The following is a 17,267-nucleotide window of genomic DNA, read 5'->3' on the forward strand; positions in this document are numbered from 1 at the left end:
CCGGTTCGAATTAGTGATGAGAAAGGTCCGGATTTTTTAACTAGCTTATTTTCCGATAGGAACGGAACGAAGGGTTTTTTAACTTAGTTCAACAAAAAATGAATAGCGTCACAGTGTATTTCTATGCAGGAGTTGTTGTTCTAGTCTTCTCATCACCACAACAATATTTTGGATCAAGGACGTTCCTTCCTTATAGAGGAGAGGACAGGAACAGTGCTTTTGCTACTTCGAGCGTTGCATTCGTTGTAGTATGATGGATTACAAACTTTTTATGGATTATGGATTGAATGTACAATTTAGCATTCTGATGGACAAGAAAATATACAATAAAGTTAGTCTGTAATTTTATTTTTACATAGGCTCAACCGTTCCATTGAAGGTACGGTGCGAACCTAATAGGTTAAATACGAAATTCTCAACAATAGGTCGAGCCTAGTAAAGTAGTTCCTTTTGTTGATCGTTCCTTTCTGATTCAAATAGATCTTTCGTTTCATCTCGATAATTTCATATTGCACTATTTGTCTACAAAACTGTTAGTAGTAAAAATGTTACTAATCTTCCATCCTCAGACCATCCCCTCGGGCCACTTCACCAAATATTTTAATTTTAATATCGCACTTTTTACCTTCTTTTCCTTAGTCATTTTTATCTGATTTTGGATATTATTTGACCAGATTCATACCATGTTAGATCAAATCTGTTCTTGTAACCAGTGATCTTTAGGACTCACCTTCAAACTATGGGTACAATCAAGCAAAAGAATTTCGGAACAGAAGATTATCCTGACATAAGCATTACTTTTTTTTACTTTTGAACCATTTATTTTAAATTAGTACATACATCGGGAAGGAGACAATTTTCTTAATACAATGAATCCTTATTCTGTTTCCATACCGGAAGAATCATCCTCCGAACTATCATCGTCGTCATCATCATCATCATCGTCGTCGTCGTCGTCGTCGTCATCATCATCCTCATCATCGTCTGAAGAATCTCCTTCGCTGTCGGAACCGAGCCATTCGCTTGCGTTTAAGCTGTTGGCAATCAATGTTTTCCACACATCCAACTTATGCAAATCTGGGGGAGATTAGGATAAGGTTTTAGTTGTCAAAATTTAAAGGTTCTTCATGCAACAAAGTCTTACCAAGAGAATACAGATCGCTTAAAGTGAACTGCCTGGAACCTGATTCGAAAAGCCCTCCGTAGACAAAAAGTTGCCCTTTACACACAACAATAGCCGCGTTCATTCTCGGAGAAGGTCCTCCAAGATCAAGAGCACCACCACTATCATCCGCCTCGGTTTTGCTTGCTCCCTTGGCCGGCCCTCCACTACCACCTCCAACGGTCATGGTAAAAACACCATCATCCGACACGATCTTCTTTGCCTCGATCGCTTGCTTTTCTTCCTCACCCATCTCTACGTCAGCCGCCTTGGAGGTGCTTTTTCTTACCTTTGCCGCCAGCTCTAGCTTACGCCAGGTACAGGCATTGGTGTCGAGTGCATGCAGCTCATTGCTAAACAACCCCCTAACATCCTCCTCATCCTCCTCCGTGTCCATCACACCACCGAACGCGTACGCTTTGCCGTTCGGTGCAATTGCAACGGCCATTCCACTCCTTGGTGCCGGTTTTTTACCATTCGGTTTAACGCTGGTCCATTTGTAGCCACCGGTCTGGCCCTTCGCGTCCTGCTTATCGGCCACTAGTGTGTACATGTCCGTGTGCGTTGTTCCTCGGTCAATTTCCTTCTTAACGTTGGTTTTCGAGTAACCACCCCAGATTAGAATCTTTCCATCCGTATTAGCCACCATGCAGCAACCGGAACGTGCTGGCGGTACCGGCCCGCCAGCTTCAATCTTCGTCCAGGTGTAGTTCTCCAGCGAGAATGCGTACAGATCGTTAAAGTAGCGATACGAAGCGTTATTGTCGTGGAAACCACCAAACACGAACAGCTTCTTGCGTGTGACCACCATCCGATGGCCGCTGCGAGCGCTGGGCCCATTTGGAGCGTTCAGCTTTTCCCACTGCTTTTTCGCCATCCGGTAAACCCACAGATCGCGGAAGTGATAGAACTGAAGCTGGGAGGGTGACGCATACTCGCCCCCAAACAACCAGATCTGGCCACCGTCCGTCGCGACCGATACCATCTGATGGCCACTGCGCGGTGCCGGACAGATGGAAGATTTCAGCGTTTTCCACTCGCCCTTTGCCACGTTGTACGAATAAAAGTCACCGTAAATGACGGTTTGCTGACCGTTGAAGAACTCACCACCATGGATGAAAATTTCTTCCTTGTCAGCCGGATGAGCACAGATGCCGACGTTCACGCGTGCCGTCGGTGGTGGACAAACAATTTCGGTCAGATCGGATGACTTGGTGTCCTTCGTTTCATATTTTGCAACAATGTTTTCGATATCGTCCTGCAATGAAACGGGATTTAATGGAATAATGCGAGTTCTATGATCAGCGGCAGACGCCGGTATTCGCCACTACTCATTTCACCCAACTTGGCGAGTAGCTTTTTCTGCTTTGCCACAAGCTTTTTATCCGTCTTCATGGACGTTTTTTCGGCACCTTTGCCTTTCTTTTTGTTTTTATCCTTGCGTCCCATGATGCCGGGATTTAAGATTAATTGTTTTTCGATAGTCTGCTGCGATGCACTTGATGAGAGGGAACAACGTGTTTTTTTGTTTTGGTATGTCGCCGCATGTGTAAACAACGAGGTGTATAGGAATGAGGTGAGAAAGAGACACCAAATTAAGCTGTCAACTGCAACAACCTGGTGAAAAAGCTGCTTCAATTGTCAGAATGTATGGAAATTCAATTTCCATGTTTGAATTTATGTTCGTTACAAAAAATTCGGTTGGGTTTTCATGCATTTTCCGGTACTTCGAATACGTGAAAAGCAAAGTAATAATAAAAAGCACAAGGATCCGAGAAACCGAAATGAGTACAGCGTTCCTCAACGTCTAGTGTAGTCTCCTAGCTCGGAGAATTCTCACTGGGAAACAAAGACTGATCACAGATATTAGAGCCGGCGAGTCGTTCCGATTGTCTAAAAGCACGGTACTACAGAGTAGCTGGCCTGAGAGCCTGCATAGCGTCCGCTTTAATTTACGGGAGTCCACCTGTAGGCTGTAGGCCACCATACTGTAGATGCGTACTCTACGACTGACCAGATATAGAGCGCCTGTGCCAAAGTCGAATAAGTCGGAAGTAAAACAATTGCAGTAAGCAATTTTCAAGTCGTTAAGCCAAGAAAAAGAAGAAAAATGCTTTGAAATGTTGTATTGAACGTTTATTGAAATTTTACCACACAAAATAATTTGGTCTCAGTTTATTCCACTTTGTTAAACTGAAAATTATAAAATCAGAAGCGAGTAACAGGAAATGGCTTGTATCGAAATAGAAATGTGGTCCAAGACCGTACGGCACAGTGACTGTCTCGAAAGCTTCAAATTCGTCAATTTCCAGTTCAAAACCTTTTTTTACAAAGTTTACCAACGATGCTAGTTATTCAATGCAGCTGCAGCAGAATGCAATCCGCAGTGAAGATACTGGAGCTGTTAAAAAACGAGTAACAAAAGTTACTCGAATCTTTTGCATTATTGGTTTGTGTCTTGGATGAATTTTTCATCGATTATTTCCTAGCGTTAGATTTTATTCGGTTACACTACAAACATTTAATTTTTAGGTACATCTTTTTACGACAAAAAAAAAAACTATCCAATTTATTCCATTACACTGTAACTGATATGGTTTATAAAATTCACAATTTGCTCTGTTTAGTAGAAAGCAAAAGGGCCGATAAGATTACAACACAATTGTAACGATTCGTATACATTTACACACGAATGTACAGAAAAATATAAACGAGAATTCGAAAGAGAAATCATTTAAATGTACGTTGGCCGCCAGTTCGAGTCAAACCCACAAGCCGTATCGGAATCGGAATCACCCATCGATTCACCATCGGGATTCTCCGACAGCGTACCAACCGGTGCCCGTATCTGGCTCGGTGTGGTTGGCATACTTTGACTAAAGTGATCATTGCTAGGACCATACTCGATGTCCCGCTTCTGGCGTCGTTTCTTAACTGGTCCATACTTCGGCGGTGGCATGACGGAATCTTCCTTCTGTGAAATATTAGCAAACAAGCGGGCAAGCGATTCTGATTAGAAGAATTATCTGCAAGAATAGTCCAAGAAGTCACTCATTACCGGGATGTTATCGGCCGAGCCCCAGGTTTTGTGCAGTTTGTCGATGAAAAGCGTGTCCGGTGGGGCGCTCGATCTAATCGCTGTCGGCGGCAGTCTCGTTTGGTTTGTGCCCACCCCCAGAAAGTTGCTGAAGGCTTCGGTGGTTTTCTTCACCCGCACGTTCAGGGAACCAATCCTCAGGAAGCCGGAGTCTTTTTCTGGACAGGGTAGGGAAAGTTTTCACAGCTTAGTTTCGCAGTCGACTGTCGAAATGTATGAGCATTAGCTGCACTCTTTGCTTACCTGAATGCTTTTTCCGTGCCTTGATTTCTGCGTGGAGTAAAAAAGATAATTAGTAAAGGTTAACAGTTGACACGATGGAGGCGTTATTTAGTCAGTTTTTGGTTAAACATTTACCGAACGGGAACATGCAGAAGCGTTACTAAATGTAGTTTACAATACAATTAAATAACATAAAGATTCCCGCAGGACGCTGCACGTAGGAAAGCAAGAGGGAAAGATAGTTTCAAGGAAGCAAGAAAGCTACACTACAAACCAATCGTTACACAAAGCTGATACACGGTAAGCCTAATAAAGGAAAGAAAATGCTAAAACATTACAGACAGTAAAGGACAGGAACAGTAACACAGCTGTAACGTAACGCACAACATGTGATATTGTAAAGCAGATTTCACTTACTGTTTGTACATACCGTTGGTGGATAGTAAAGTTCACTTAAGTAACTTCACTTAAGTAATTTAGTAAAGTTGAATTACATTACGATCTGTTTGACCAAGATATTGTTGTAGCATTACGGATCACATCTTTCTTTATCCGTATTGCCATTCCCGATGTGATTGAATCGTCACGCAATAATAGGTCTTAGCTCAGTTTTGTTATCTACGCTTAACTTGCACCCTATTTGTTATAAGATTAGTGCAGCAACGTGTGCCAGATTAATGACCGTACGGTGCACTACACTACACACTTCATGCATCGGAGAGATTCTGTCTCCCTATCGCATTTCAAGTCATTCCCATTTTGCCCCTAGCAGGCAAGGAACTGCTGGTCGAGATGGAATGGAAATGCATTTGCTTGCCTGTTAAAGCTTCATCCATAGAGCTCTTATCCACTTGACCGATGTATACGATTGGCAAGGGTACATTCTTTCAACCAGTCCAGTCCCGCCTCGAGTGTTCCAATGTGCTCTCTCCTTTAGGCTTTTTTCTTAACACAATAGACATCAACCTGATGGAGCGCTCAACATCTCGTAGACAGGGGTGTGGATTAAGACCCAACGACGTCGACGATCACTACACTCACCAATCCGCGAAATTATACTACACACGCACGCACGCCCCCCCCCCCCACACAACAATCAGCGTGCTCCAGAGGCCACCCACGAGGGGAGTGGAAGGCGACCAAAACAAAACAAAAAATGACTCCCCTCTCCATTGCGCCGTGATTGGGTGGTGCCGCGAATCAGTGGGTGCAGATATTATCCGCGTGCTTTAATCTACTTATTAGTAAGTCTCGCTCGCGCACAAAAAAAGTGGCGATTATTACAAGGAGCGTAGGACGACGGCACGTGGAAGCACCGCTAAGATGGCCGCCGCTTTGGATGGATACGGCCGAGGTGGAGCAGTTGGAGTGTGCCGATCGAATTAATACTTACATCGTTGCTTTTTTTTTCCTACCTCCCTCTCTGTCTCTCTCTCTCTCTCTCTCTCTGCTTGTACAACGATGTCAATCTGGGCAGTGCCGCGATTTGAAATGCAATAATTAAATATCGCTTCACCGACCATTGTTTTCGAAGGTTTGCGCAAAAAAAGCGGGCGCACGGGTAAGCTTCAAAGACGCCTCGATGTTTTTGTCCGCCTTTAGTAGTTGTTGGGGATGGTTTTTTGTTCGTGTGTGTGTGTGTGTGCACTTAACTTCACAGACACATACACACAAATCGTGTTTCGAGTTTGTTTTTGAATGCTTTTTTTTTTGTATGTTTTGTGTTTGGTTTGCTTTTATAAACGGCTACAAATGTTACAATTTGTCCAACATTCAAGATGCGTTAATCGCCACTGTTTTGCTGGTAATGTGTGCTGGCAAGAGGTAGGAGGGAAAAGGAATGAAAGAGGGTAAGCGGATACAGGTGCAAGTTTGATTCGATGGTGGTAATCCAGTTGAAATTCATCGAAATTGTGATGAGATTCGCTAAGAGATATTGAAGAATGGCTTCACCTTGTTGATCTTAGTATATTCTGTAGTATTGATCATATGATCATACTTGACCACCGGGAGAGATCTTAATGTCACGATCTCTTTGGACAGTTCTATGATAAAAATATCAACATCAACTTTCGAAAATCTTCCAGTTTGTTTATGTAGATTTAAGGACAAAGTACAGTAATTACACTAGCAATGGGAAAGTACCATTTTTTCGAAACGGAAAGGAACTAGTTTATTAGCAGAAAGGAAAGGAATGGACCTGGTTGGTTCTTTGAACCTAGTTCAACATAAACAGAACAGCGCCACAGCTCTTGTCTGTGCAGGAGTTGTCAGTATAGTCGTCTCTTCCACCCAACAATATCGTGGATTAAGGACCTTCCTTCCTTAGCTAACTTAGGAAACCCTCTTCGGACGCAAATTGCACAAAAAATAATTGTTTACCCAATTTTACAAAACCTCAAAAGAACAAGCATTAACACTGCTTTGCTACTTTAAGCGATGCTTTCGTTGTAATATAAGGTGGTTTATAAAGGATAAAAAGGATAAGAGTGGTACATTGTGATTTTATTTGAAGCTAGGATTGATCTTTCCATTGAAGGAAAGGAACGAACCAATTCGGAACAAAATTTTCACAGGCCAATACACAGGCTAATAGAAATGTGAGGCGTTATTTTAGAGCGTCTTGGTTTAAAAGTTCTGGAGATTCCGTTACGAGTCTAGCTCGTGGGATGATCTTGATGTCAGAGTAAAGCTGTTTTGAGAGGCGAATATAGTCTTAGAGATTGAAAGCCTCTTTAAATAAACGATAAAAAAGTGTAAAGCTGGTACAGCTTATCTTTACACCAGCTCCTTGAATGACTTTCTGCGACACCGAAAATTCTTCTTGTGCGCGGCTAACAAATTCCATGCGTTAGAGTTGCAAAGTTGTCGGTAACATCAATGCTGGTGACCTTCAATGGTGTCACCTAATTCAAAATATGTTAATACAACTGCAGCCTGGTGCAGCAATAAATTCTATATTATATCCAGCACACACCAAGGTATGGATTGACTCATAAAACATGAACACGACTCTCGAAGTTTTCGTCTATGAAATTGCGGCAGATCCATTTGGCCATAGATCTTTCCATACAGGTATCATTTTTCAAAGTTTTCAAAAGCTCTTCCTACGATAAAAAGGATTTTTTTTAAGCAATTTGGAGACCCCAGTTAATCAGTCACGGTCACGATTGGCCTATCTATTTTCAAACACCAAAGACTCTGACAGCATAAATGCTTTGATATTAGGTTGAGGGAAAAATTGCATATTTTTTTGTTTGTGAAAATGGCCACAATCACCAATATCTTAAAAAGAAAGAAGCGGATCCTAACAATTTTTGTTTTGTTTTGCGTTTTTGTTCCATCCATTTGGCAGTGACAAGTTGTCAAAAATGGAAGCCAACAAAGAGAAAATTCCGTACATTACATAAACAACATAAACATCTCGATAGGGCCACAAAACCACAGAACTATTAATTAAAATGGCAGGCAACGTTAGCAGTCGAGTAGAGGAGAATCGTTCAGGAGCTAAGCTGAAAGTTCAAAAAAGAAGTTCGCAGTTTACGTCTCGCAACAATAATTAACATCAAAAATAAAATGAATTGAATTTCCATCTGCGAAACCTTGGCAAAACAATTTGAAATTGACCCATTTTCTCAGACGTAAGGCGACTAGGTTTGAAAAAAGGAGTAAATACGACAGTATTGTGGAAAAAATGATCATGGTAAAAGTGATTATGCATCAGACTGTGGATCAATCCAGCAACGGCCAGGAAGGTTACACTGTTTATTTCGTGGGACTGACGGCGAATCATTTATTAGGCGTTGTTTCCATGCGGTCAAACGCTACATTCAGTTCTCTACTGTGAACAACTGGACCTTATTTTGCCTAGTGATTCTTGCCGTCAACGGCTAGAATTGACCAACAGAAATATTATTATGAAATTCACGCAAAAATAATGGATATCTTTAACACCGAGCCTAATACTTAGAACTAAGGCTGGAATCACTGCTCAAACGTACGAAATCAAATCTTAAAACTGATAACAGATAACGTAACTTTGTTGAGCAACATTCGAAGGTAATCTCTAATTTATAATAATTCAAAGAGATATTGTTAAATTAGAATAATGGTAAAAACACCTATTCCCATATCAAAATGACTTTCTCAGTTTGTAACAACAGCTCAGCGATTCAAGGATCGTCTGTCATACGAACACGATTTTACACTCGTGAAACAACTCTATTGATTTGCAGCTGGTCTATGCCCATGGGTGGGAAATTAAGTTTGCTACCGATTGCAATGGGTGTGAGTCGATAATTGATACGATGCATTTTCTTCGCGACAAGGTCCCGGCTGCAACTTGTAAGTTGTCATAATTTTGCAACATTACGCCGAAGTGTTTCAAAGCATATGTTCGGATGTGTCCGGTGGTCGAGTCGATTGTTGGCGATTGTCTTCATCCCACAGCAGCCTGGTGACTGCTGCGCACGAGATCGAGACCGTGCAACACCTTGGCACCGTGTTGACGTGTCTTTACATCGTTTAGCTATCGATCAGTGCCACAATGTGTATCAGTGCAGCAGCAGCATCACTTCGATTGGCGTAAAGTGGTGTTACGATGACATTCACCATTACACGCGGCATTACCGCCGGACGGTTTCATCCTTTCCTACAACCCAGTCGGTACGATAGAAGGTAATCATGGGGACTCTGTGCATGTAGGAACGGCAGGGAACGGCGTGGCATAAATAGAGATATGTTTGTTTTTAAACATTAATTTCTGCACGTGCCCATTACCGTGGTGAGTGTAATCGGCATTCGAATCGATCATTTGCAGGAATAACAGCGTGAACCGTGGCCACGATCGTGCTATCGATAAGCGGGCTGCTGCTGCTGCCACTGATGCTCCATATCCAATTGACCGTAAAATTACCGTTCCCAGCGTACCGGGGTGTTGGTTTAAGATTGTTTTTATCTTTCTGTTGGTGGGGCTTCTTTTTTGTTGTTTCTGCTCCCGTTGAATCCGTGAGTGTTTGGAAAGAATTTACCAGCCCTCCGGTTAGGCCGCAAGCCATTGAGTTGAGGGGAAGTGGGAGGGGGGGGGGGGGAATCCGATGGACGAGGAAACATAACTAGGAATTAAGACATACCCTTCCCCGCATTCGCAGTCATACATTCGGGAACAAGTGTGCCTGGTTAAGTGTTTTTGCGTCGCCAACATGAACTTTGCTGTTCGAAGTATGCACACACGAATGCATTTTCCTCCTCTTGCTCTGCTCTACGGCACGATCCACCGTAAAAAGGAGCAAAAAAGTTTAAACGGGCCGGAAAAGCATTAATTGCATATGCAAGCGATCTACCAAACCGTACGAAGAGCAGCAGCAGAGAGAGAGAGAGAAAGAACGTCACAAAAAGATATGAAATGATGGCAACAGACTTGCCATTCGAGCGTAATTGGGCTCTGCGAATGTGCGGTGCTCCGCCGTCTACAAAACCATGTTGGGTTGGCTCCAACTTCCCCGGAGGACATTTACATATTCGTCGTTACGGGTTTGGTCGATCTGTTTTACGCTCGTTGGCTCGGTTGACTTCGTTCTTTTTTTTTTTAAATGCTTCCCTTGTTGCAAATTAATATTAAGCTTTCGTGTGTATGTGTGTTTTTTAACGGTGCCACCGCAATTGGTGCTTCTGGTGATAACGTTTCAAATAAAAGATAGGAAGAAATGCAAATTGGAAATTGAAGGAGTAAACAAAAAAAAGCTTAAGATCCGCAAGGCTACAACCCTCAAAATTCGCATGATCCATTTTACACGTCTGGAGCGTATAATTGGAGCCGTGTGGTGGGGAAATCGAGAACACTCTTGCCTTTTTTGTTGGTTCTTCACTGAACTTGAATCCATCACGATCAGGTGACGCGATCGCAGGAAGTGCTGCCGATGGTTTGAAGCGATCGTTAATGTGTCATATGTCATGATGCACGGTCCGCTATGTAGGTAAATTGATAATGGATATTCATATAAATTAAGACTTGGCACGCACCGAACACCATAAGCAGGGGCCAATGCATGATGCAGTACTGCCCATCCCACTCCGGATGTCCAGCTGACGGTGCTGCTGCTGCTGCTGACCGTTGCTGACGAAGATGATCGATGGGAAAGATAGAAATGATCGTGGCTGGAACGCGTAACGCGCTTTTGCCACCCGGTTGGAATGCCGAGCACTCGACCTGATCTTCAACTTCTTGCCGGTGACACAACTGTCAATCATTAAGCAGAGAGAGAGAGACAGAGAGAGAGAGAGAGAGTGCCCCATGCAGGTCGATGGTGCAGCCACGCGTTTCTTAGCTATGTTGTTACGCAGGCCAAACTGATAACGCTTACGAGGCCGTTTTTTCGAGGCTATGTCCTTTTTGTCAAATATACATGCGTATATGGCACTGGGCCATCATTAAGACAGTTGGCGGCTCTCGGCTGATTTTCTTCGGGCGCGTGGCGCAAGTACAGGCAACACCTTTCGCGGCTGGCAAGCGGCTGGTTTGGTGTTTTCTAGTGTTTAACAGGACGACATGTGGCATCAATGTTGCCCGGTACAAGGTGGCACAATTTGAATACGTGACAAGCTGGTATGACACGCGCGAGCGCGATAAAGTCACATCGTTCGGTAATTGGTACGGAGCAAAGCAAGCAGAAAAAAAAAAACGCACAAACAACTGGAATGGGTGCTTACCATTCACCTTTTGAAATATAGTCATTGGTGTTTATGTTCATCTGTTCATCGGTTAAATTGCTAAATTTAATCATGTTCATGATGTATGCTGTCAATGCTGGAAAGAATTTGGCGATGGATGTGGGAGAAGGGTTCGGGAGCAATGTTGTAGAAAAGCGTGACATGATCAGCGAAGAGTGAAGGAAAAAAAAATGCATAAGAGGGTAGGAGAAACTTTTTTTTTTATACAGCTGGATTTGAGTCAGGTGGAAGTTATTCGACAGCTTGGAAAAGTTGTTTGGGCCTAAGTAAAGTAAAAGTAGTAAAGTTGGAGCAAGTATTTTGTAGTAGATTTGTGGTAATTTATCTTACGTCTTTCCTTAAGACAGACAAGATTACGTATTGTGTCGAATAATTGCTTATTTTAGCTTTGGTATCTTTACTGAAAAATACTACTTAACCAGACAAGAAAAGCTCGCCGAATGACCAAATCATCAGTAAAGATTAAATGACCTTTTATCTTTTTTCTGAGTAGAAGTCCTGCTGAAGTAGAGGCAGCTATCACAAATAAGGATTGCTTGCAAAGTTAATCTACTGTGTCAAAAGTCTTTGAGCGATGTTACCCTTCTTCTACTTGACCTAATGACCTACTAGGTCGTCTAGGACATCTAATGGCTTACTAGACTTACTGAATGTCTATTCTCACCAAGGGGTAACGGTTGAGTGAAGACAGGCATCGCTATTGCATCGGCCATTGGACCGCTTCTCGACGAACAAGATCTTGAGTGATCTTGTGGTGGAGAAGAATAAATCGGACGGCACGGTGCGCCATGTGGTAGACAAGATCTCGGACTTTTAATCGCGACAAGAACGCAACAACTTGGGTGCTAGTTGAGCGTACAAATAATTATTTTTTCTTTGACTTTGACAGGCAGTTTGAAAATTCTAGATGAGAACCTTCCTTACAGGTACGTTGGAGATAACGAAGCCCTTACCTTTGGTAGGGAGACTCTTGATGCGGCCCGGTGAGAAGGCGAAAACGGCGTCGGTCTTTAAACGGAGTATCCAACTACGTGATATCGGCAAGTCTAGTAAGCCATTCGATGGCCGGCGTGACCTAGAAGGTCGTTAAGCCAAGAAGACTCTCGATGCTCATCAACGTAGCAAGTTGGCCTGGCGAAGGAATTTTCAGAAACTGAAATGGAATCGACTGGGGCTGTGGTATGGATGACATTCGCGCTTCCATCATCCGAGACATCTGCGACAGATTTGGGTTATCAATCCTCAACTCAGGAGAGGCAACTAGGATGCACACACCTAAGAGTAGGGCGAGTGCACCGAACCTGTCTCTTATGTCCATCAGCGATGGCCCTGGATTTATGTTGGGCGATGATCCAGGACCCTATCGGTAGTGGCAGAAAGGGAGGATGTCCAGGAGGTGAAATCCCCGTTAAATGTGACTTAACGAGGAACATCGACTGAACGAGATATGGCGAATTAGTAGCCGCTTCGATTTCTCTTGACTTTGTCTCTAGTGCAGGAGTACGAAAAACTTGTTTCAACTATAAACAAGTGCGCTCTTGAGGCCCAAACGAGGCGCCAATCCACCAATCTAAGGACATTCAAAAAACCTCCCACTCCTTGGTGGGACAAGGATTGCCAAGCGGCTTTTAACAAGAAGCGGGAGGCGTTTAAAGCATTCCGGGACACGGGCTCGAGGTCTTTATATGAAAAATATAAAGGGCTGGAGAGGTCGTGTAAAAACCTGTTGAAGGCGAAGAAAAAGGGTTATTGGCGTAGATACGTCAATAACCTAGACCCTTTCGCTTCACTTAATTCGCTTTGGAGGATGGCTAGAAGGATGCGAAACAGCAACTACATCAACGAGAGCGAAAGCTTTTCTGGTGAGTGGCTGAATGAATTTACCCACAAGCTTTGTCCCGATTTCGTTCCTGCGCAAAACTTCACACAAAATGCGCCTGGCAGTGGTCCTATCATGGACTCACCGTTCACTATGGTTGAACTATCGCTTGCTCTCCTTTCAAGCAGAAATTCTTCCCCACAATTCTCGACATGGGTAAGAAACGTTGGAGTTCAATATACATATTAGAGTTCAAGAGCATCCCGTAAGAATGGAGGGAAGTGAAAGTTGTCACTATTTTGATGCCTGGCAAACCGTCATCAAGACACGATTCATATCGGCCGATATCATTACTTTCATGTCTGAGGAAACTCCTTGAAAGAACTGTTAGAAGAATAGTTAGAGTCAAATAACCTTCTCTCGAATATTCAAGTTGGTTTTCGTAAAGCCAGGGTTACTAATGACTGCTTAGCGCTTTTGGTGACCGGAATAGAGCTTGCCCGTGCACACAAGCACGGGGCATTTGACTCAGTTTTCAGTATTCAGAAGGAATATCGCTTACAGGCATGTTGGAGATTTGAGGCCTTACCTTGGATTTGGGGACACTCAAAACTCTAGAAAGAATTGTAAGCCAGGATTAGCTTGTTGCACCTTCTCTCTACAGCGTTTCAACTCAAGATGGGCGCTTCTTGAGTTTTGGAAGATGGTAGGTCAGAAAATCGCTGGGTCATTCTTCATCACATTGGTCAAAGAGAAACAAATAATGCTGTTGCCATTAAAACCTTGATGTTGTTTTCTCTTTGGTGTGATGATCTCGTAAACCTTACTTGCAATAAAGTGACTATCGATGTTCCATCTGCATAACATAGTTTTACTGTTTAAATTACCTGTAAAGGTTTTTCAAAAATCCCAGTAGGGGAAGACAAGAATATGTGGTTATCAATATCAAGCAATTTAAGGCATTGCTTGCTCAAGATGATATTCTATAACGCCTGATGAGTGGAATCGGAAAGGGCGGTAGTTAATTCTAGAAAGGAATTCCACGATTAACAAGGAATTCTAAACAGTCTAGCTACAGCGCATGTAAGAGGCTGTGAAATTGAACAGTCTTGTCAACTGCATCAAAAGTCAGAGACCCAAACATAACTACAAAAACTGATGCGGGAGATCCTTCAATAATCCCTAACTTTCCATACAAGATCAAAAGAATTGTGGAACGACAGTTAAGCACATTGCGTGATTGCTTTGAATGTGGCTCCTATTGAACTATAAATGGTTATGGTTTTTGTGAGAAGAATAGTTGCAATAACGTCTAGAGCACGTCTTGATATTTAAAATTGTAATTTATCGTAGATCCCTATCTCAAAGCGTTAAGATAAAGCATCCTGCGCGAAGTAGAAACTAAGTGATTTTAATTATTAACTACAATAATTGTCCTTGATTGTATGAAAGTAAAGTACTTCAGGGTGCATAATATAGAACAAAGAAAAACATTGTCAAAGAAAACAGAAAGCTCACTGGTTAATCCGGTGCATTACAAAGCTAATACAGCAAAAGCGTGCAAAGTTAACTACCTAACAGAGGTGGACTTTTTTTTTGTAATAAAGGATAATTTGAAGCCAAAGAACAAAACGCGTTAAGAAATCATATTATCAACTTTTCCCTATTCGCATATTTGCGGTGTAAAAACGCGCGCAGCAACAACAGCAAACACAGAAAAAAGTTACACACACAGGCACACAAATACGGACAGATCAACACTTGCCTCCAGGACGACGATAGGGCGTGCCAGGTGGAGAAACCGCTGTTAACTGGCTGTAATCGCATCGCTTGAATTTCTTCGCGAAAAATGCAAACGATTCGGTACGTTCGGTGAGACGACGGAGGGCAAAAAGGGGGTTTGTGTGTGTGTGTGCAAGTTTATAAGTATTAAACCGTCTCGCCAACCACGCGGCCATTGTGCCACCCGGGAGTGTACGCGGATAAGGCAAGGAATTGTTTCCCGATGACCCCCGACGGGTGGAACGGTAGTGCCGGTTTCCGGAAGTGCCACACACGCACGCATCCCGCGGATTACACACGTCGTTGTTGTAGATGATACGTGTGTTTGTGGACGAAAGAAGGCAATAGACGCGTGTCATGATGTGTGTATCGGGCGCAAAACGTACCGCCAGAGGTAATATGATCGTTGTTCGCAACGAAGCACAAAGGTATGCGTGGGGTGAAGTTGATAAGGTTGGCAAGATCGTTGAGCGTTTGTTGGCGCAAAGGTGATTAGAATGCAAATAGGAGAGAAAATAGAGAAGAGGCGTATGAATTTTAATTAAACATTACTGACGTCCGCCATCCATGTTCCATGGCGTGCGTGCCTGATGATGCCCGCGAACCTGGAAAGGATTTAGATTTTTTGTGTGTTCTCGCCCTGTTGGCCCCCGTTGCTGCAACCTGATGTGTAACGACCAATGTATCGAATGTAGGGGGATTAAGCGTTGTAAGGCAATAGTTAGCATATGTACTTGCTGCAGGGATTAAATTCGATTGCTGAAGGTGCGCTCTCGGCAGCGTGAAGTGAAGGCAGTGTGCAAAGGCGAGAAGGAAATCATAAGTTGAATGAATAAACACATCAAAATAAAAGTGAAATGAGCACAAGCAAATGCTGCAAACATTTTGTACATAATGACAGCATTAAAGCTTTCCTTGCAATGCAATAAAACCATTAATCGCACAAAGGCACGGCAAAACTGGGAATCGGGATCGGAACCACAAGCTAAGAACAAAATATTTAATCGAGTTAACAGCTCGATTAAGTGGTTCCCGAAATCGACCGCAAAAGGCTACTGAACTGCGAAGTAAAGCAGGCCAATAATTGAGAGTAACGACGTGACGCAATGTGTACACCGTTTTATGGAACGTTTCATCCGAACCATACCCATCCATCCAACCAACAGACCGGTAGCGTTTTATGGTCGATACAAATTTGCGAAAATGGGGCCTTCTTACGTTTTCATACAACGTAAACTTTCGCTAAAGTGCGCGCAACTCGTGCAACAAACAGCCGTGCAGTAAGAAGATGATGGGCATGATTGTGTGTGCGCGTAAAAACGTTATCATCGCGATAGTGCAGCTGCTTAGTATGCATATTTTAAGTGCCCTTTTCACTGGTCATTTCATGCGCTTGAATAAAACGAAGCTAAACGGGGGAATATGATCAGATGGTAACAAACAAGGGAGGGGCGGGAGCCCGATTTCCACGCGACGTGCGGTACCTTGCAATAAGGTGATAAAAAATGAATTAAGAACATTGTTGTTCAGTTGTTTCGCTGCCCGCTTTCGGTTAATGGTTGCACCCGGTAAACCTCTTGCATCTCTCGACGCTTGTTTACTGCCAGCAACACAAAACGCTAGAATGCAATTAAACTGCCACCCAATATGGCGAGGCAAGCGTCTAGCAGAAGCTAGGTTCCGGGGCATTCGCTTCTTTACTGTTCTATGCGTCTTGCGTTTTCGGTTCATGGAACGATTTTAATTAAAAAATGATAAGACCCGCTGCATGATGCGTGTACGCCGGCCATCATGCACATCGGCCCGTCGACGTGCATGCAATGTTACGCGAGAAAAGTGCATCCTGACCCGGACGCAGTCGGACAAGCGAGCTCGCCAACAGGGAAGAGATCGCAATGATAAAAACACGACAGGCCAAGATGAACAGCTGATCCTTCCCTAGATGGTGTGTCTGATGAAGTGACGCTGGTGGTGACCGACGATTGGGTATTAAAGTGAAAGTCAAAACAATGGTGTGAGATAAGGTGGAAGAAAATGATGAGAAAAAAATAATTAAATGGAGGTAGTAAAGTAGTAGTAGCGAAAGAAATTAAACAAGGCTCGTAAAAAAACCAATTGAACGAAAGAGTAAGTAAGTGGCATGCAATTAAAACTTTATTATTTAGATAAATATAAAAAAAGAAGGTGATAAACAGCGATAGGGGACAGCATGCAGCGATATGGAACCTAGAGCTTGATCACACGCGCCGGTCAAATTGCACTACAATACGAAACAAAAACCTCCCGAAACGAACCGAAAATCGATCACGCCGTGAAGATGGCAAAATACTCAAAAGTACAAGAGAATTTATGGTTAGTAAGGCCAAAGGTAGCGGCTGTTAAACGACATTGGTCGGGTTACGCTTCTTTCGGAAGAAGCTCTGATTCGACCGGTTGCGCCGGGTCAGCAATGGTGA

General features: G+C 43.1%; 3 protein-coding genes across 3 annotated transcripts in view; 1 reads left to right on the plus strand and 2 right to left on the minus strand.

Annotated features, from left to right (window-relative positions):
* LOC126563180 (selenoprotein F) overlaps window positions 1–17,267 on the plus strand; it is an 805,869-nt gene that overhangs the window by 722,860 nt on the left and 65,742 nt on the right. The gene's annotated exons all lie outside the window — the stretch shown is intronic.
* On the minus strand, window positions 839–2,615 carry LOC126563612 (kelch domain-containing protein 4). The gene is made up of 3 exons (XM_050220257.1): window positions 2,500–2,615; window positions 1,145–2,422; window positions 839–1,077 (listed from the first exon to the last, which is right to left on the minus strand). Exons 1-3 carry the CDS (start codon window positions 2,609–2,611, stop codon window positions 878–880), a joined length of 1,590 nt encoding a protein of 529 aa, XP_050076214.1. The 5' UTR covers window positions 2,612–2,615; the 3' UTR covers window positions 839–877.
* Window positions 3,840–17,267, minus strand: part of LOC126563603 (ankyrin repeat domain-containing protein SOWAHC) — a 99,483-nt gene continuing 86,055 nt past the window's right edge. The window contains exons 11-13 of the mRNA XM_050220247.1: window positions 4,503–4,529; window positions 4,221–4,417; window positions 3,840–4,136 (exon numbers count right to left, since the gene is read on the minus strand). Coding sequence (XP_050076204.1) covers window positions 3,897–4,136; window positions 4,221–4,417; window positions 4,503–4,529 — 464 coding nt within the window. The 3' untranslated portion in view covers window positions 3,840–3,896. The remainder of the gene's footprint in view (window positions 4,137–4,220; window positions 4,418–4,502; window positions 4,530–17,267) is intronic.

Source organism: Anopheles maculipalpis, chromosome 3RL (assembly GCF_943734695.1).
Source record: "Anopheles maculipalpis chromosome 3RL, idAnoMacuDA_375_x, whole genome shotgun sequence".
NCBI classification, from domain to species: domain Eukaryota; kingdom Metazoa; phylum Arthropoda; class Insecta; order Diptera; family Culicidae; genus Anopheles; species Anopheles maculipalpis.

Bases quoted from the DNA above. Each gene is read 5' to 3' on its own strand.
- LOC126563612 (XM_050220257.1), bottom strand. From the start codon at position 2,611: ATGGGACGCAAGGATAAAAACAAAAAGAAAGGCAAAGGTGCCGAAAAA. The intron at 2,423-2,499 runs AAATGAGTAGTG...CCGTTTCATTGC, and splicing joins GCTACTCGCCAAGTTGGGTG to AGGACGATATCGAAAACATT. The intron at 1,078-1,144 runs GTAAGACTTTGT...AATCTCCCCCAG, and splicing joins AAGCGATCTGTATTCTCTTG to ATTTGCATAAGTTGGATGTG.